The following is a 21,065-nucleotide window of genomic DNA, read 5'->3' on the forward strand; positions in this document are numbered from 1 at the left end:
AGGCTATACTGCAAAAAAAAAAAAAAAAGAAAAGAGAAAGGGAAAATTACATCTTCTGTAGGTTTCAGTTTGAATTGTCAATGATTACATGAATAGATTTCCCATACATTATTTTTCTTCTCTCTTTCTGTAACAGTGTTCTGAATATATTGTACATAAATATCAGTATTCGTACAGTGTTTTGGCAATATCTGAATATTACCAGGCCAATAAAGCTTTTATAGTATAGTATAAAGTATTTCAGACTCAGTACACTTACTGTGTAAACTTACACAGTAAACTTACTGAGTTAAGTCCATGGTTCTGTGACTTTATTTGTCAGAAAACTAACTTCTGTGTTCATTTTTACACACTAATCGCCATTCAGGCACCGATTCTTGTTGCCAGGACAACACGGCATCCCATTGGTCGCCACCCTACCACGTGACGAGCAGCCTTGACGTCACGGTGAGAGGCTGCAGGGCTAAGCAGAGTGTGTGCAGCTGCTCGGGAAAAAGCCTGCTGGAGTTTGAACTGAGAGCAGCCGGCAAACTCCTGCTCCTGTGAGGCTCCTGCAACCTGTTGCCCCGTCTCTGAAACTTTTTACCGTTCCCCCGGTTGACACGAGGTAATGGACTATTAAAGAGACTTTTAACAGGCCTTCCACAGCAACTTAAAAGCGAGGTAAGTTGTCGCTAATGTGCCTGCTCCCTCCTTTTGCAGTTTGTCCGCTTCCTGTTACTTTTTTTTTTCTTGCATGTCGCTCAGGTGAGTTGAGTTTACAGGTTGAAGCTGTTGGAACAATTGCCGCCACTCGTATCGGCCTGGGTTAAATAACAGGAACAACTGTATTTACACATTTTCCTCCACAACTTTGCAGTGTAGCAACATTACAAGATGCTAGCAGCGGATAAAGCTTTACCCACATTTCTAATCGGATGAAGCTGCTTCTTCTTGTCCCGAATGAAGCCTCAGAGGAGCCGGAGAGGAGCCTGTTGTCTTCACTCTCTCCATATTTAATTGTAGCATGAGTGGGAACAGGAAGTGAAAAGGGAATCCTGAGGCAGGGTATCTCATTTCAGCAAATACACATCAGTCAGTCAGTGGATTCAAGCAGGAGAGAGGAGGTGGACTGGTGGGGTTTTATCCTGACAAATGAGTGGAAATGTTTGTTTTTCTGTAAATGAATGTCTTTTGTATGTTCTGTCACATTGTCTAGATTGTGCACAGTAACAGTACACAGTTGTGTTTTCATTATACATGTTTACATGTTCTTGGATAGTTCTTAAAAATTTAGAAACAAAGGACTTGGGAGTAAAATGACAGTAGGAGTGAGAACATCAGGTCGTTTCTTGTTTGTATAGCTGCAACTACTTTATATTTTCATTATCAGCTGTCAGTTGTTTTTTTTTCTACAGTGACTTCTTTGTAAAATACTCAAATTGCTTGTGCAACAACAAGTTACATGAGTTACAGGATGTATTTGATGAAACATTTGACATTTCAAACATGTTTTTACCTAGAGCAACAAATAATAATTAACTTTATTTGCAGTCACTCTGACATTAATTGATAGTTTAAGTCTATTAAATGTTATTTAAAAAATTCCCACAGCCCGAGATGAGGTATTCAGAATTGCTTGACTCCAAAGATATTCAATTTACTTACAATATTTAACAAGTAGTTCTGAAATGATTAGTCAATTCATCAGGTAGTCCACGAACAAAAAAATGAACAAGAACTATTTCAGTAGTTGACATAGTTCTTTAGTCATTTATCAAGTGACAATGCAAAAGTACTCACTTTTTCAGCCTCTCAAATAGAATATAGATGTATATTGTGGCATATACAGTAGACTAAATTATCAACTAGATGAATCAGTGAGGAAAATTGTTGTTTTGCAACCCTACATTAAATTGCTTTATAAGTGGACCGTGTTGGTTTCGGATTTCCACCAGACAAGCAGCTAAAGTAGGACTGAGGATTAAACAGACCGAACACATGATTGCTGCTTCTTAAAGTGGCTTGTAGAATTAAGAGACCTCAATTGTCCCTGTGCAAATTTACTTTTTCGGCTGGTGGCTTGTGGTAATTGAATGTCGTTGGTGTGGTTTGATGTGGGATGTAAACAGGAACCTGTCATGGTGGAATTTCTTCTGGTGGTCGCAGTGAAGTGTTGAAGTGGTGATGAGAGAGGAGGGTGATGGTGTGAAATAACATGAGTGGACACAGAAGAAGAGAAATAAATGTTGGAGAAGCTGGGCCCAGATGAAAAATTTAGATTTAGGAAAGGAGAGGAAAGAGGTTCACTGACACAGAGGAAACCGAAAACTACTAATGACACACAGACTCTGAAATAACATCGTGTTTTGCTGCCTTTGAATCTCTGTGGCTTCCAAATGTTTGATAGGTTTTTTAGGAAATTGCCGTCCAGCTCCTCCTCTCACATCAGGCAGCCTGAACAACATGGCAAGAAAAATCAAAAGACCTGTGGAGGTGCTGACACAAGGGTGGAGTCAAGATAATAGCCCCCTTGGTGTCAAAACCATCCCACCAAACATTTCAAGATGCTGAATGCTTACAAATGTTCGCTAAATTTGAACAGATGATCTATTTCTGTTGGTGTGGGTGTCTTGTGGGTTTGTTCTGGGCCAGTCTGACCACACTGGCAGCATCCTCTGTAGTTAGGCTTGTCTGGGCAGCAGTCAGTGCGCTTTTGAATAGAATTAGACCCTTTCAAGAGGAAGCAGACAGGAAAAGTGATTGGGAGAAGGCAAGAGTGAGTGGAAGATTCAACTAAAAGAGGAAAGAGCAAGAGGGAGCTTCAAAGACAGAAGAAAAAACTGATACCAGTCTCTCGCACATAATATTTTTGATAGAAAGCAGCATTTCTTGCATGCTGTGCAGCAGATATGTATCACTGACAGAGACGGGTGGGAGTTGTTTAGTCATCAGACAGATTGACATTTCCATCTCTGCAGGCTTTGTCTTTATAACAGGCTGTTTTAGTAAGAGGCACATTTAAATGGTCAGTGCAAAGCAAACAGCACTCTCCTCATGCAATCAGTGACGATTTGCTGCGAGTGTGTTTGTCCAATCCTGACTCTGTTTTGCAGCTCTGCCTGCCTTCTTGCAGTTGTTGTCAGTGACACTTTTTTATCTTGTTCTCATTCGTTCCCTCATAATGGCCTCTCTGTCATGATTGTGGTTTTCTGCAGCGCCTTGACGCACAAAGCTCTCCGGCTGACAATGGGAGCTCATGTGTGCTGCATTATGATGAAGTTGCTGCCTCAGCTCTCTCAAAGACAGGATGGATGGGATAACATTTAGAGAAAGGAAGAAATGGTCTAAGAAATACTCAAGCAAAGAAATCGTTTTCAAATTGTGTTTTAAGCCCACCATTCATGTCAATCACATTTGTAGACTGCTTGAAATGAACAAAAAAAACTGCTTTCTAAATATTCAGAAAAGCAAAACCTGTCACTTGTACCAATATCTGAGTTGAATTGCCAGTTGAGTTGGAACATTTACCAATATTCAGGTTTTATTGATGACTACCGAAATGATGGATATACACAGTAATAAAGGTACTATTGGAATAAAAACAAATTTAGGATGTGTAAGAGGAAGTTGTGGCTATTTTTAGAACCGTTGCTATGAAAGTTTGTTTTAAGACTGCCATGGCTTTCGGCCTCGGTTTGATCTGAAACTGTCTTCAGTCTACAGAGGAAATGGTAAAACTGGATTAGGGCTGCAACCAATGATTATTTTAATAACAGTTTAACCTGCTGATTATTTTCTGAACTAATTGTTTAGTCTATGAAATGTAGAATACCATAAGTGTTCAAGGTGAGATGTTCAAATAATCCAAACCTTAAAGATAATCAGTTTATCAAATATGACAAAGAAAAGCAGTAAATTTCTAATTCGAGAGGCTTGAACCAGAGACAGTTTGACATTTTTGCCTTGAAAAATGACTGAAGTGATCAACTGATTGTCAAAATAGTTGATAATCAATGATTTTTTGCAGATGAACTCGACTAGTGGACTAAATGTTACAGCTCTAAACTGGATGATGTTTATGTCCTGAGACTGTCGGCATCAAACACAGTCTTTGTGCTTCTGTGTTATTTAACAAGCAGAGAATTATCAGTGTCTGCGATGTGGCCCTCGTTGGTTGAATTAGAAAAGGTGTTAAAAATAAAACTTGGTTCATTCCTGCTTAACTTAACATTTTTCATGTATTATGTTGTAATTAGATGTAATTTTAGTTTGATTTACAAATCAGCAATGTTACTTCCACTTTTAGGTGTTTCACAATCTCCTTTTTACTTTTATCTCACTTTAGGAAACTTATTCTCCAAGAGATTTTGCTTACTCACTTACTTTGTTGTAAATTGCCCTTAAACCTTCTTTTAGTGGCTGCCCAGTAATGGTGTTTGCCTGACAGCAACAGAACAAAACTTGCTGCTGAAGATGTTAGTTTCCTCAGCCTCTGGTACTGGTTGGACCAACAGTGGACCAGTCCTGACCTTACACAAAATGACACAGTTGAGATAGAGTTGCAGCGAGATATTCAAGGAGCTGCTTAAGCACGCTACACTGAACAGTGCTGGTCGCGATACATGTAATGTGAGCACGGGTGCTCCCAAAGCTATGCCGTGCTGCAACAGCGTTCAATGGTGGCGATCACATGTCTGCCAATCAGACATGTGATTGCAAATGGGCTGTAGCCAGAAGACGACTACAGGAGGGAACAGAAGTATGTAAGGTGACGAGATGATGAGGAGAGCTGCAGGTCATCAGTTTTAGAATTCGTAAACTATAAACCAAAACAGCACGGGTGAGAAACCGACGAGTGTCACTTTGCAGTTCATACAGGTCAGATTTAACGCAAGTCGTTTCTGTTTCTCTTTTTGGCAACTGTTGCGTGTTTGAACATATGGTTTGTAGCACATATTGTACGAGCTTTCTGTGCTCAGTTGCCAAAGACACTAAAGAGTAGTTTCAGTTGGTTGAAGATGTAACTGCTCTGACGTGACTTTGATGTGCTGATGTTCAACATGACTGTAGACGCTGTTTTCAGTTGCTCACATGCAGCAGTAGATGAACTCGAAGTGTGAGGTAAAAAGAGCGGTCGTGAGCCGAGAGTTTTCAATAATCTGTGGGATCTCACATGTTTGTAGAGAGCTTAGTACCACGTCTTTTCTTCTACTGGCACTGTACTTTTATACACTTGAATGACACTGATATTGAACTTTTGAATAAAAGGTTAAAGATTATCTTTGTAGGCTTACAAGGCTGTGCTGCTTTGGTTTGATGATTCATTTTCATGCACCAAATGTCAGTCCACTTCGTCATCTACAACAGAATAAAGTGACAGTAAGTACAGAATTAGTAAAAGACAGGAAATGATTTTGTAGGCCTCCCAGCTGCTTGAAACTGGTCCAGTGTTTCCGTCTCTTTTTGCTATGAGCTGCTCTGTCCTTCTGACATTCACAAGATGTGGTCAGAAAGTGCGTCACAAAACCTAAAATAGGTCTATTCAAAATATACCACTCATTACTCAGTGTTGTTTATAGCTGAAATTCATAACTTTCAGCACATTCTTGACAAGAGGTTCTTGAAAAGATGTTTGAATTACAGAAAAAACTTGTTGAGAGTCATGCCTTTTACGTCATCTTACGCACTTGTTTTGTGTCGGCGGCTCTCTTGCTGAATGAAAATGTCCTCAACCTGCCAAGTAACATCTGTGAAGATTTATTTGCTAAAGTCAGAAAATTAACACTCCCAAGAAGCATGGAATGACAAGAGTTTTGCAATATTGTTTACACACAAATATATTTCTGTCACTTTTTGTGTGGTGACTCTGATTTTAACAAACTTTATTGGCATTGACAGATTGAACTGAGTGAGAGAGAGTGGAAATAGAACGATGTTCAACTATGATAAACATGTCAATGACAAAAAATTCTGGTTTAATGTCGATCTCAGATTATGTATTAGAGAATGTAGAAGTGGCATTCATCTTACAGACCCTAGAACAGCATATAAAACAGTTTAAATCAAACATATATTAACAGATGTTGAAAGCTGTTGGACTGTGGTAATGAAACACAACTCTGACTTCTTGCAAACACGGATGAAGCGACGCAATAAATTACTCGCTTAGATAGTCGAGAAGAAAGAGAGATGTGAGAGGTTGTGATGTTGCAATCCTCAGCATCATGTGTCTGCGTATGGTGCAGCCTGAAATCACAAAATCACATTCAAATTTGAGCTGCAGCCTCTTTGTTTGTTGAGATTTGTCCTGTCAAATCCAAGCTGGGGTAAAGTTGTCGTTTTTAATGTCTTACCGCAGCTGAAGTGAAACATGATTATTTCATTTTGTCCTGCAGGTGAATATCAGATTGCAGATCCTGCAGGCCTCATAAGTGTTGGCCTGTTATGTTGAGAATAACTGCCCTCAGCTCTGCAACCTGGTCACAGATGGATCATATTGCATTATGAATGTATCATTCATAAGCTCACTGTATGAGATTGAGGCTCTTTTCAGCCTTTGTGGCTCTCTGTCGGCCTCCAGCCAGCCCCCTCTCCCTGGTCTTGGATTATCCGTGGGGCTCCTGGGTTAAGATTTACCTGCAGGATATAAATGGAGACTTCTGCCTGTTATGTAAGTGGGCAACAAGATGTTCTGGGATGGAAGTCGTGTGGAGGGCCTTTGATTCAAGTAGTTCAAGAATGGGTCAACTGTTACACTGAAGATTACACAAATAATGTGGGAGTTTGTTTTCTTCACTTGTTTCATCTTAGTAGTAGTAAACTAGTAAATATATAATATCACACTCAAACAACTGATTTTCAGTGAAACCAGTGAATCTTTTAACCATTTTGCTCACTTATTCATAAAATTTCCAAGTAATTTTGTGCCAGTCAACTAATAGTCTCAACTTTATTTCACTTCACATTATTTTCCCACTGATATATTTTAGTGAGTAGTTGAAGGCTTACGTATATTGAGTAGAATATTCTCCCAAGCTATGATGTTGAAAATGTTGTTATTGAGTATTGTATTGGCACTGATGTGAACATTTCCAAACATTACCCAGCTTGCTTTTCTGCATTTGTCTTAATGGGTGGCATTTGTGTTTAATTGTCATAAAAATGAGATTTTTTTTTTTTTTCATATGTTGCTGTCAGTAGTTGTTGGATAAGAAGATATTTGCCCCTGTGAGCTTCTATCTGTTTGATCCTTCAGTTGGTGCCACTGAACGTCATGATTTTGTGTTTAGCTGCTTACCAATGTGTTGCAGCAGCAGTTGTTGTTGTTTGTTTGGGGATTTTAGGAGTTAAATCTGTCTAGCAGGTTGATCCCGTCGTCCTCTAAAGGCCTCAAACACTGAACGCTACAGGTGCATGATGATTATGAGTGTCCTGCCGGTGTCATTAGAAACTGAAAGTGACAGTCTGTTCTTTGCTGGTTAAAACCTGACCAGGCTGAGGTCACTGTCTCTATCTCAGACACGCTCTCCTCTCAGACACGCTCAGGAGTCTAAACCCGCTTTCACTCACTTGTCATGACCTTATGAGATGGTTGAAGTAGAAACCTGTCTCAACCACGTGACCTGTCCATTTGTCAAAGCCTTGGTTATGTAATGGGGCAGTCACAGGTCTGCCAGCAGCAGCAGGTAAGAGTCTTAGTGGTTAATTGTAGGCAGTGATCTCAGGAGAGCCAGAAATAGCAGAGTTCTTAAGATGACTGGTTGAGGGGATGTTCAGTGGAGGTCTGAGCTCTCATCCCGTCACTTCTTCTTTTAAAATACACACAGACCTTCAGCCAGGAGGGAGAGGAATTGGGTCTAGAGTTAGGCATTAGAAAGCCAATTAAATCAAGTTAATTTTTCACACTTTTGTCCAAAACTGTACATGTGGAGCACAGGAGGAGCTGGGGATTGAACCAGCATCCTTACAATTAATAAACAACCTGCTTCTAAAGTGACTTTTAGTCTTCAGTTAAAACATATAGAGGCAGAACAAACAGGTAACACTTTAAAGGGATAGCTCAGGGTATTTAACATGGGGTTGTGTGAAGTAGTCATTACCTGCTGTAGCTTTGGATCGGTTTGTTCCCAGTTTAGAGAAGTAGACACGAGTACTGTTCTGGATGAACAGTACATCGCAGAAAACATGTTTTAGCCACTTAAAAAAGCCACTTTAATATAACCACCCGTATTCAGCATTCATCAGCAGTTTATACATAAACATTTAATAAATGGTTTATAACACTATAATGTAGTTTTTAAGCAGGTATAAATTTTATTGATCTTTTTCAACAACTATAGCTTTTGCTGTGGGCACATGATAATGAAGATCTGATGTATACACATAAGATTTATATTAAACAGTTGTAATAGGGGAAGTTATAATTATATCTGCTTAAAACAGCCTTATAGTGTGTTTAAACCATCTATCTGTGTACACACTGCTTATAAATGTTAAATGAGGGGACTTAAAGTGAAGTATTGCCCATTCATCAACACAAATGCCAAACATTAGCTAATTCCAGCTGCTATTCCAGCTGTGACTGTGATTTGCTGCTTTTCTGTTTAAACAATTGGACAGGAAAGAGGAAGCAATTTTAAGATGTCACCTTGTCCTTTTGAAAATTGTGATGGTGATTTTTTTTTTTTCTATTTTCTGACATTTTATAGACAAAACAATGGGGAAAAAAACATCATCAGATCGATTATAAAATAATATTTACCCCCAGCTCTGATTAAAAAGTGTTTCAAATGTCAAATGTCTGACTCAATTCATCCTGTAGCTCATGTGGTGTTGTTGATTTTAAGCTATCGAGACCAACTCTAATTAATTGCTCCCCTTCTTTTAGAGTAATGGGGGGAGAGAAACATTTCAGTCGGCTCTGTTCCTCCACATTAATGTGTAAACTGTTTGGATAGAAGGAGTCTGTGATTAGGACCGCAGCTAAAAGCAAACAATTTAACAAGCCAACAATGTTTGCAGAAAGTGTTTTTAAATGCTGTTGGGGCTCAAAGGCGCTATGTAAATTAATATGTTTTCTTGCCCACAAGTTGCCAAAAAACAAGAGCAAGTATGGTCAGTCGTCATGACAACATGGCCTCAGTAATCATAGAAACGCTCCACAATCCATTAAGCACTTAAAGTGCAGATTGCAGAGTATGTGATGGACTGGTCACGGCAACAGACAAAGAATGAGTTTATGAATGAAATGAATGGAGGTAGCCAGGATGACATCGACTGGCTGGTTAGGTGTGTGTGTGTGTGTGTGTGTGTGTGTGTGTGTGTGTGTGTGTGTGTGTGTGTGTGTGTGTGTGTGTGATAATGCACACACAGTGGGTGGAAAAATGAATTGTTTGTTTGTTTATACTATCTCTTACACCGTCCTGATGAGGGCAAGATAGCTGAAATCATGTGGTAGATGAAGCGTGGCATACTGCAGAAAAGTTGTTAAAATAAACTCTAATTCTACAGTGAATTTCAAAAGTTAAAGGTGCTTCAGAAGGGCACAGAAAATACAAGAGTTTGAGTTGGACCGTGGAGCTGTTAAAAAGCTTTGGTTCTTGGACGTGAGGGGTCTCTGTAAGATCTGAAACATAACGCAGAGCCAGACCATGTGTCGATAATATGCAAATGAACCAAAACTGAAGAGGAAAATAAATGACAAATTAAATGATGAGTCTCTCTCAAGTACATGACATTTGTTTCGTGCATTTATGTTCTTGTAGAAGTTAAATACAGGAGAAAACAAATTTAACTTTCCATGTCTATTCTTAAAAAATAGTTTCAAACAATTTTGCCTGTGTGCTGCTACATAACAGGATCTACTGTGCTCATATGGCAAATCTAATTGAACAAGTATTGGATTCAGCTGACAAGTTGCCGGCTTTATTTTAGGATCACTAATACTTGAATTAAGTGTAAGAACTAATAATTTAATAGACTAACCTTGAAGTTTTAATTTTTAAGTGATGCCATCCAATCTTTCCCAGGTAAAGACATATTTCCAAAGTTGTTTAGACCCCGTGCACATACACAGGTGGTAAAGACATTTTGACATGAAAAAAACTCAGGTGTTATTAATGACATTGCTAATGACCGCCTCAACAGAGCCACACAATTAGTATTATTTGCTACAGCTGAGTTTTGTCGGCTCAGTCAAAAGGTCTGCTGTGAAAAAGGCCCAAAGGCACAGATGTGATGAGTCTCATGTTTCAGTGGTACATGAGTGTCACTGCATTAAATTCATATGTAAAGCTGTAATAGCTTTATGATCAGATCCTTTCAGATTTCAGCTATTTAAACGGGTATCTACCAAAATCAGGTCCAGACCGTTTGCCTCTGTCTACTTTAAAGCCAGACTCACTTCTAGTCTGTTCACACTGGATGCCCGCCGTGTAGCTCCTGATGTGTTTTGTTCTAGGAGCGACGAGTGTGTAAAACAGGTGTTAAGCTCCTCTCCACGCCGCTCCTCGCATTCACGCTGGCTTTAAAGTGAACTATATGTAACGGCAGGGAACTCATTAGAGGCGGCTGCCACATTGCTAGAGCTCATTGTTTACTCTGAGTTAATTAAAGGATTATAGCTGGCCGTTTATGGAACAAGTGCGTGTGTGAGCGGAATACAGGCCGTCGAGGATGGAGTCCAGGCAGATAGCAGTTCACAAAACTAAGGAAAATGCAGGCAATTTAATTAAAACTGGACCCACTTCCTTGCAAATATTTGTGCACAGTTTCACTTAAAATGCCAAAGTTGCCAGATAAATTGGTGTGTAATAGTCTTGTTTCCATTACCCACTGCTTGTACATTGCTTGCATGGTTTTTGACTTTATGTTAAAGTGTTTCCTGTTATGTTTGCCACTGTAGCAGCACTTTTCATTAATGCTAAATTCATTTTTATTGGCATGGAGAGCATATTTCCACTGACGTACCCGGTTTCCAGGGAAGTAAACATGATGGCTCTTTTCTCAGTTGGCCTTGGATCAGTCGATGGATCATTTGCATGTAGTGTTGTTATTTAAAAAGAGATGTAAATATGTACCTCAGCTCAGACTAAGTTTAGCCAGTAGTTCTCGTCAAGCAGTAACATATTTGTTGTCCTGTTTATTTCATTACATTTTATGAACTATGCTTTTTTTTTTTTTTTTTTTTTTTACACTTTAGCTTTGGGGTCTTTAAACAAAGTAAGAGAAACTGCAAACGTTGACTGGAAACACAGAGGTGACAAATCATTACGTCCCTTCCTGGAACAAGCTACCTGTACTGTAATTTGCTTTAGCCTGACCTGACATTGCTGATTTTATCTGTCATTATCCTCGGCTAAGCTTAGAACAGCTTCCCTCTTGTCTTTAGCCTGGACAGCTCAGCAGCAACTAGCGGTCTGACAGGGGAAAAGTGCAAAGTACATTAGCTGCAGGGTAAGATGATGAAGTGCATCCTCTGTTGAGTGTTCACACTCCGTGTTCGCTTTCGTTACAGAGGAATGTGATTCTTGTCAGACACAGCTCGGTGGCTTCATTTAAGTCAAATTGGACTCAGGATTTACTATGTTACAGTCTCTCTGTTTCTGCAGATTTAGTTTTTAAATGCGTCATCAAAAGCCATACGAGGTCAATAAACTATCTCAACTATTAATACAGAGGATGTGGATGTGTGTATCGAAGCATCAGAGTTCCTGCAGGAAATGGAAGGTGCATCTGCACAGATGCATGCACAGCTGAACTGGCATGCATTGGGGTTATCAACAGTGTGTGTGCGCCACTGTAAGTGTGGGTGTGGTTGTGCATCTGTGGTAGTTTTGCACCGTGACAGGATTTGGTGGTCTCATGGCTCAGGTGCATGGGAGAAGCAGCTTGGCTCTGCATCTGCACAAAACTACATTACCAACTTTTTTCTCCCTGCTGTTCCTTTATCTGGTGTAAAGGCATTGCTTTCGTGATGACATTTATTTGCATTTGTCGTGAAACAGATACAAACAAAATGAAAAAGATAAGACCAGGCGTGATTAAAATAAAGACTTGAGCCTAAGTCCTTTTACTGTCCAGTAAATTCTCCAGAAAATAAAGGCAACATGGCAGCAAAAAATATAAATTTAAAACTGGCAATTAACTTATCTACATGCTTTAAATACATAAAATAAAATAAAAAAACTGAAACAAAGATTAAAAAAAAAAAGTCTGCCAATTTCAGATGCTCAGGACATCTCAGGACTTGGTAACACTTCTACCAAAGTTTCGATGACATCTCTATGTGAGAACAATATTTAATTTTAGGACACTTCCATCCCATAATTCCCTACAGGGTTTCTCACAGGTCATTTTAAAGCAGAGGAGGTCAGCCAAGCGGATCCTGAAGCTTTTTGTCTCATGTAAAAAGAAATAATACTCATTAGATATATGATATTTACTATGTGAAATAACACTCCTTTTATCGTATAAAGATTTGTTTTTTGTATTTTTTGCCGTTGGCTTAAATACATGGCCTACGGGAAACCTTTCCCCAGTTTCTGTCAACAAAGTTGTGTTGGTATGTTTCATGAGCAGAAAACAAAAGTTGTTTATATGAACAACAGAAGCTTCAACAGAGGTTAATCCAGCTATTTTATGTTTAATGTGTATCTGTACCTTTTCTTTCCATTGTTACATCACCGTCCTTCCTCCCCATCTTTCCTCCCCAGTCTGTATCAAAAAGGCTCAAGGTCATTTTGGATGATTTCTAACAACCTCTTTCTGTCTCTCATTTTCTTCCTCAGCAGTCTAAAGCGCCGCCGCCCTCACATCAGCCACAGCCTCAACAAAAGCAGCGACCATGGGCAAACAGAACAGCAAGCTCCGTCCCGACGTCATGCAGGACCTGGTGGACAACACGGATTTCACCGAGCATGAGATCACCGAGTGGTACAAGGGCTTCTTGCGGGACTGCCCCAGTGGTGCGCTCTCCATGGAGGAGTTCAAGAAGATCTACGCCAACTTCTTCCCTTATGGAGACGCCTCCAAGTTCGCCGAACATGTCTTCCGCACCTTTGACGCCAATGGAGACGGAACTATAGACTTCAGGGAGTTCATCATTGCCCTGAGTGTGACCTCACGTGGTCGACTGGACCAGAAGCTGAAGTGGGCATTCAGTATGTACGACCTGGATGGGAACGGATACATTAGCAAGGCAGAGATGCTGGAGATTGTAACGGTGGGTCTGATGTTGTGATCTTTGTTTTAGTTTTTAGTTTTAAGTTTTTTTCCATCTTTTTTTCCCCTTTATCCTTTATTCTATTCTATGTATTCATCTATTCACACTGTCTGCCTCTTCAGCTTTGTATAGCCCTCAGTCAGTCAGTGGTCATTGCATGCCATCATGGTAACGTCATCCTGCCCAGTACTTAAACTACTCCTGTTTTGAAGCAACATTTTGCTCAGCCATCCACACCAGCTGCTACATCATATATCCATCTGCTTCTGTGTTGTGCACCATTTGACTGCCCACAGCAGGGAAACCAGCTGCTGTGTAATTTTAGAAACCAGCAGTTCCTCTCAGGTCCTGAAACGCACCTAAATAAGACTTGGCAGTGGTATATTTCTAGAAGGGAGTGGTCCTCTTCTGATCCTCAGACTTCTGTCAGAGCGACAGATACAAACACACCACCCAGCAGTTCCTCACACATGTTGTTACGTCACACATCACGGTGCTAAATTGAGCAGAGTGCCAAAGAATGTATAATCCCATTCTGCAAGTCAGTGTTCTTTATTTGAAATATGTGTGTAAAGTGAGACCGTGTGTTTATGTTTATGCTCTGATATATTCGCAAAATATCCATTGGTCCCTTATAGAGCAGCATCTAATGATTATTTTTTTTATTATAGATTACTTGTTAGATCAATTTATTAATTTTGAGGTCTACAAAAAATAGTAAATATAATAATTTCTATAAATACCCAGAATCCACCTGTAATCCCAGAATGTTTGACATTTTTGCTGAGAAAATGCAATTTACTCAACTAATTGTTTCAGCTCCAGGATTATTTATTGTTGACTTAACATTTCTGTGACCTTTTTCTTAGTTATATCGTGTGTGTGTGTGTGTGTGTGTGTGTGTGTGTGTGTGTGTGTGTATATATATATATGCAGAACTAGTCTCAAATAAGCAACGAAATAACAATATCACCACCTTAAGATAAGCGTAAATGTATATGTCATTAATTTGCTCTTCCGTCACAAAAGTTAAGAGTTGCTCGATCATCTATCATTATATGTAATTAAATACTTTAGACTTTGTTGCTGCGGCTCAGTCTTGATTGATCATTTAATTTAAAAAAAAAAAAATCAATACAATAACTAACTTGCTGATAATGAACGTAATTAATACCTGCAGCCTTGATCACTCTTGGAGGTGGTGTTTGTGTCTGTGTGATGGATGCAGCTGTATCCAGCTGTTCTGGTGCACAGTCGCTGTATAGAAAGTGAAGAAAAAGTGTGAAAACTGTCATTAGGGGAAATTCTGCACCAGTTCTGTGGTGAGTGTTTGTCAGGAAGATCCTGGGAATGGAGGGAGAGGAGTGGAGGCAGTGAAGAATGATAGTACAGGAGTGACAGGGTAGAAAATGAAAAACAAGTTTGCCATTAGTGCAGCCCTTTCACTAACTGTGTTTTTTCCCCAGCCAGACAAGAGGTTGAAATATTGTTCCCAGCAGCAGCATCTATTCCTATCATATTTGATGTTTTCTTAAGATTGAAAGTAGATGTTTTTTTGCAAATGCATATACATGTGTTTTGAGTTTTGTTTTGAATTATTGTTAAATTCTTTTAATTTGACCAAATACATTTTTCAGTGAACAGGATTTCAGATCCAGTGACATAGACCGGGAATATTAACAAATACTAACTGCTGCTGTTTTAAATGTTATGTCAGAAAACCTAAACAGTGAGGCGAACACGGTTCTCTTTTCTTGATCCACTGTCCGATTTAAAAAAAGAAAAAAAAAAAGAAAAAAAAAAAAAGTACCTCCTTTTAAAAATGAATACTTCCTGTTTGTTTCTGTGAAGTCAAATCAGGCAGCAGAGCTAAACATAAATTAAAGTAATCCTTTATCTTGCTTCCTCCCAGAAGAGATAAGTTGATGGATGGATTGTACATATATTTCACTAAGATGTTTTTTTTCCTGCCCTGTGCAACAGCCCAGCTAAATCAGCAGTTATGCTTCTGCCCGGAATAACTGCTATAAATAATGAAAAATAAACACAGTGACAAAACACTGATAGTAATCTTAGGGTCCTTTTGTTTCTGATTTCTTCTGATTTCTTCAGGCCATTTACAAGATGGTTTCCTCTGTGATGAAGATGCCTGAGGATGAGTCCACACCTGAGAAACGCACAGACAAGATCTTCAGGCAGATGGACACAAATCGAGATGGTGAGACTTCCTCACGGCCTTTAACTCTGCTGCAGTGATTCCTGTTGAAAAAGTAGTGTCTTTAAAGCCGGGAACCGAATGTAATTTAAAGAATGTGGACTTTGGAAACAAGAGCCATCAGATAATGCTCAGCTGCAGTGTTCAGTCACTAGAGTTAAATTAGCTGGAACACAGAGCCACCACAAGATTCACTGTAGGAGTCTGAAGATGAATATAAACCCAGACAGAACGTCGGTCAGCATCTGTGAATGAATGAATGAATCCAAAAAAAATCATTGCTATAAATAACATTTAAAAGACTTGTTAAAACAACTTTGTTAGTAAAGTGTCACATCACTTCCTGGAAGATATCTACTCTTTCTTTTGATTTAAACTGTTTTTGATCAGCTGCAGCAAATACACAAGATAATTATCCAAACTCTAATCTCTGTCTCCCTCTTCCTCTTCCAGGTAAACTGTCTCTTGAGGAGTTTGTTGAGGGAGCGAAGAACGACCCCTCCATTGTCCGACTGCTTCAGTGTGATCCCAGCAGTGCTGGGCAGTAGAAACCTGGACTTTTCCCATTGCGTTTTGATTAATTTAACACATTTTCAAAATCTCTCCCAGTTGACCCACCTGAGATTATTGACATTTGAGCTATAGAGGCACATGTGTGCGTGCACACACACACACACACACACACACACACACACACACACACACACACACACACACACATACACACACACAGATGACATGCAACTCTACATACTACAAATACCAAAGCCTGATGCATATATAATCTTTCACACGCTCACATGCACATACTTTACATGCGCCTCTATGTCTAGTCAAAAGCTACAGACAACTTGGGTCTCATATATGGTACAATTATAACTCCAGGGACTGAAATCCCATCAAGGACTTGTTAAACACTGAATCACTGCTGTGCTATCTCTGTCTGAGAGGACAGCCAGCGAGGATAATCCAACAGATTCGTGAGGTACGTTGAGCCGAATCCAAGTTCGCTGTTTCTTTTTATTTCTTTTATTTGTTATTTTTTAAAGCATTATTCCTGATTTAAAGGAATCATGCTCATTTTGTTCTATCTAACTGATTTGGGTTGTTGTGTGACAACGGACAGATCTTTACCAAGTATTACAATCTAATTCCGTGTTGACACTGGATGAAATGAAGTATGTGAGTCTGGGACTACAAGTGTTCACAGCTTACAGTATGGCTATGTAGACAGGAGATCTGGGAAATGTTGTTTTTAATCATAGAAGAATTTTAGAAGGGATGAAAGACTTGTTTTTAATGTATATTTTGGAGGAATGTTACATCAAACCAAAACTGACTCAGATTTCTAAATGAAGGGGAATATTCTGACTACAGATTATGCCATCTGTTCTTTGAAAGTGACTTTTTATGCCAAGTTTTGTGTCCACAAACACACACAAATACACACACTTCACACACATTTTCACACATTCACTTCACTGATGAATACATGAACTTGACATATACATTTGAAACCGAGCTGTGATTCTCTCTCTTCAACTATGGTTCAACAAATGTATAAGCAAAAACAAAAATGTTAGATGTTTTATGAATATATAGTATGTACTTATATATTCTTTTACTCTGTGATAACATTGTGGTGATTTGCTGCAGTGGAAGAGATTCACTTTAAACATTTTGACGTATAAATTATTGGAATGTGATGATTAACATTTTATTTTCTTTTACTTGACAAATATATGAAAGAAATTTGTACAGTATATTCACTCATATTTATGCTAGAGATGTTAAAAAAAAAAAAGGAGAGGACCACAGATATTGCTATGCATCCAGCTTTGAACATTATCTGCTACATGTAGTTTATGTAGCTTCTTTTCCCCTTTTGACAGAGAAAATAGCTTCAGATTTCACAGTTTGATCCCGAACTCCCCACTCCGGACTTCATATATCCCAGGAAGCCTGCAAACATTGGCAGTCATGAAGTTTTTCATATACTGTGCGTTGACAGTGTGTAAAAACACAACACACAGTAACAGCAACTTAACTGGCAGAACAAAGCTCTGACGTTGGTAGTGAGTAATGGCCACATCCACCAAACTTCACTGTCCATTTCCAGGATTTACTGATTGCTCCTAACTATTTCCATCCTGTGTGATTTACACCTGTCTGTCCCTGCTGCTCAGAAAACAACATGAGATTCAGTGATTTTTCACAGGTGGATGAACAAGGACATTGGGGGTGAAAAAAGAGTTGTAGTAAATTCTATGGACTTTTCAAGCAGGTGACCTGGTACTTCAGCCCCACATTTCACTCCAGTAGCATGTTGTGGTCAAGTGCCAAATATAGGTGAATGAATAAAAGAAAAAACACAGTATTGTATCCATTTATACTGTACAGTTGATACCTGTCGAACAAAAAAACGTTGTCACTGTATCATTTTGTAGATTTTGTATTGTTAACTTGCAATATGTGTTCTGTGTAGGATGTCCATTTTGTTATTCAAATAAAGGCAAAATGGGGAAGTGGTTGATTGTCTTTCTATAGGCGTAATGTAACTTCTGATTGACATATTTATGTATAATTCTAACTCAGGACATTTCTAGTTTGTCGGTGAGTTTGGTCTTTGAACTGAAATATGTTATAGGGAATTTAGCCATGAAATTTTGGACAAATATTCATGATCCCCAGAGGATGAAATCTAATGTCTCTTGACCTTTCCTCTGGTGCCCCCATGACCTTCACATCACATTTGTGGAGTCATTTTTGAGGGAAATGGCAACAACTAGTTGTATGGTTTGCCATAAAATTTCCTACACACATTCATGTTCTCCAAAACTTTCATTGCATCATTGTGGGGTTTTCATTTTGTTCAAGATTTGGTTTCTGACCAAATATTTGCTGCAAAAATAAATACATTTGCATCAGCTGCAGCTCTAGTTTAGTGTTAATTATGAAATGTTAGCGTGCAAACATGCTAATTAAGGCATTTTTGGTGAAATTTGAGAACAGAATCTTTGACATTTGTTTTACAATATAATAACAAACCGTAGAAATGTAGAATTTGACTTCATGTAAAAAGAACCACTGCAAAATAAATTTAAAACCAAACCACAACCAACTAGACAGCTAAAACAAGAGAGCTACAGCTATGTTAACTGAAAGCTAGCTGAGTAGAGCTCTCTCGCTAATCTGTTATTTGATAAATAGACATCTTGGTGTTTCAGTTTGATAACCCACATAACTAATGGAACAGTAACTACATTTCTATCTAATTTCTCTGTCTAAAAAGCAGCTAAACAAGTTTGGCTAATACATAAGTAACCTAGCTTAGAAGAATATAGCAGTCACTAACTGCCATGTTAGCTTTTGACCCTACCCCAGAATTTGTGTGATTTGGTGAAGTCAAGTTGCCTTAAAATGCACAAAATGAGGGCATTACAAACTTTCTACTTGCTACAGTTTGTTGGTTATCCTGAAAACTTAAAAAAATCTTTTTTTTCTTATGTTAATCATTTCTGTAGTCTTTGCTGTTGTAGGGCAGTATACCTGCTGGACATCATGTTAGCCTTTAGCGGTACAACCTCACACAGCCGCTTGCAGAAGACTCATGGCCTAGTTTTACCAAAGCATGACATCTATGTTTATATCTTTATTCATTTTTCAACACAGCCACATGAGACACACAACAACCAAGTGCCATTTGTCACCCCTCAGAAGTTGTATACAGTGTTTGTTTTTTTTAGTCATTATCATGTCATTCAAAGTCCTACAAATAAAAACTTTGGCCATTTGTTGAAATGTAAATATTACAACATGGCTGAAAAATAGGGACATGCCATTTAAATCTCCTTGAATAAAGAGGGTGGCTACGAGGAAAGTCACTGAAATGTAAAGTACTTGAAATTCTTGGAAAAACTGTTTAAGAAATGCAAAAAAAAATCAATTATAGTATTAATAAATAATAATACACTTAACAAAAGCAAAGGCTGGCATGCAAAGAAGCTGCTAAGTTACTTAAGACCAACTAATTCAAGCTGTGGCTACATACAATACATCAGGCGTTTTTGAGGCTACTCCTGATGTGTTATTTGGCAAAAACACAAAAACACACTGTACAGAATGAGAATAAACATAAAAATTCTTTTATACAATAGAAATATTCGGAAAAAGTGGAGGGCATGGATCTGTGCGGCATCATTTCACCTTACAACACAGAGGATGTTATAACCAGTTCATGAGAAAATTTATAATATCCTCTTTCTATTATATCATTGTCCTCCTGCACAGACAATACGACTTGCTTCATTGTGTAACAGTGTCAGGGTGATCAGAGGTGGTCTCAGAGCAACACCACCGATGGACTGTCTCTAGTGTCAGTCAGCTTATCAGCCAGTCAATAGCAGCCTTGTAGATTTCAGCCAACCAGCAGTCACAGCATCTCTTTTGTCTTATCCCGCAGTCTTTGACGAGCTGTCAGATCTCTGTCAGCGTGACCTTGTAGGCGTCTGCGTGGCTCTCGATGTTGAGGATGAAGGTGTCTTCGTTGGAGTAATGCTCGATGATGTTATCGTCCATGTTCACCAAGATCCTGACATAAAACACAAAGGAAACTTGAAGTTTAACATGTGCACAAGTGAAAGCTCCTAAAACTCTAATCTGCTTGCATTAAAAACAGGGAAATGAAAGTCATGTATTTATTTCTTTACTCCACTCACCCTTTTTTACTTTTCTTGTACACTTTGGCTATTCTCTCTGTGGGCACGCCGTACTTCTCGGATATCTAGGAATGAGAAATGAAAACAGTCCGTCAAGAGCGCAATTTGTTTGCTCAGCTGCAAACAAAATGCGCTCACTCTCACATGTAAATGGAAAAGCATCACTCACAGCATCCATTAGGCCTCTGAGCGTGGGAGACTTCAGCATCAGAGCGTCAAACACCTCTTCAGTCTCCTTTCTTACGTACAACAAAACTGCAGAGAAAGAGAGGAATGAAAAAAAGGCCTTTTCTGTTAGCTGTAATATTAGTTTCTATTATTCATACACATGTTTGAAGCACAAACTTTATTGTGCAACTTTAAATAGAGACATGAATATTAGATTCTGGTGATCTGATCGTCATTATTGAATAATATTTAGATTTCTTTTTCTTTTAATTGATTATTCAGCAAACTATATGGCCAGAAGTAATGACAATCTAATCACAAATGACCAAAAGTGATGTCATCAGAATCAGTCAATTAATAAATACAAAGATCTGAAGAAAACTTTTTTTTGTCATGAAGCAAAATTGCCAAACATTCACTGTTTCCTGCATCTCAAATGTGATGATTTCTTGGTTTTTCCCTTGTAAATTGTAAATTGAGATTTTGACCTTGGGTTGTGTATAATTGCAACTTTTTTTCACAGTTTCTGACATTTTAAGCACTAAAAAAGTTATTGATTAATCAGAGACATAATCCACAATTCAATGACAAACAGGCAAACTGCATCTGCTACAGAAGATGGTGTGAGTCAATCAGAGGCTGCAAACAGCTGCTTAACGTACATCGTGGGGGAGACTGTTTTGTCAACAGATAAAGAATTGGTCGATAAGGAAAATAATAGTTCTAGCCCTAATTTATCACCAGAATTTGTCTGTTGATC

At 38.7% G+C, this 21,065-nt stretch overlaps 2 protein-coding genes across 3 annotated transcripts in view; one reads left to right on the plus strand and one right to left on the minus strand.

Annotated features, from left to right (window-relative positions):
* The first annotated feature begins 467 nt into the window (after positions 1 to 467).
* ncaldb (neurocalcin delta b) lies at positions 468 to 17,944 on the plus strand. Of its 2 annotated transcripts, none has more exons than XM_023412335.2 (4): positions 468 to 663; positions 12,771 to 13,204; positions 15,317 to 15,422; positions 15,873 to 17,944. In XM_023412335.2, the coding sequence occupies exons 2-4, from the start codon at positions 12,827 to 12,829 to the stop codon at positions 15,965 to 15,967; spliced, it is 579 nt and encodes a 192-aa protein (XP_023268103.1). In that variant the 5' UTR covers positions 468 to 663; positions 12,771 to 12,826; the 3' UTR covers positions 15,968 to 17,944. The 2 variants fall into 2 exon arrangements, with proteins under 2 accessions (XP_023268103.1, XP_023268104.1); XM_023412336.2 differs by having other exon boundaries at positions 12,774 to 13,204.
* A 1,112-nt stretch (positions 17,945 to 19,056) lies between these two features.
* Positions 19,057 to 21,065, minus strand: part of grhl2b (grainyhead-like transcription factor 2b) — a 16,234-nt gene continuing 14,225 nt past the window's right edge. Inside the window, exons 10-12 of the mRNA XM_087175567.1 lie at positions 20,307 to 20,450; positions 20,138 to 20,202; positions 19,057 to 20,010 (exon numbers count right to left, since the gene is read on the minus strand). Coding sequence (XP_087031693.1) covers positions 19,896 to 20,010; positions 20,138 to 20,202; positions 20,307 to 20,450 — 324 coding nt within the window. The 3' untranslated portion in view covers positions 19,057 to 19,895. The remainder of the gene's footprint in view (positions 20,011 to 20,137; positions 20,203 to 20,306; positions 20,451 to 21,065) is intronic.

Source organism: Seriola lalandi, unplaced genomic scaffold (genome assembly GCF_002814215.2).
Source record: "Seriola lalandi dorsalis isolate HSWRI2012SDOR001 ecotype SW California unplaced genomic scaffold, Sedor1 jcf7180002054476, whole genome shotgun sequence".
NCBI classification, from domain to species: Eukaryota; Metazoa; Chordata; class Actinopteri; order Carangiformes; family Carangidae; genus Seriola; species Seriola lalandi.

Coding starts and splice junctions, on each gene's coding strand:
- ncaldb (XM_023412335.2), top strand. CDS start 12,827: ATGGGCAAACAGAACAGCAAGCTCCGTCCCGACGTCATGCAGGACCTG. Junction 13,205..15,316: donor AGATGCTGGAGATTGTAACG/GTGGGTCTGATG, acceptor TGATTTCTTCAG/GCCATTTACAAGATGGTTTC. Junction 15,423..15,872: donor GATGGACACAAATCGAGATG/GTGAGACTTCCT, acceptor TTCCTCTTCCAG/GTAAACTGTCTCTTGAGGAG.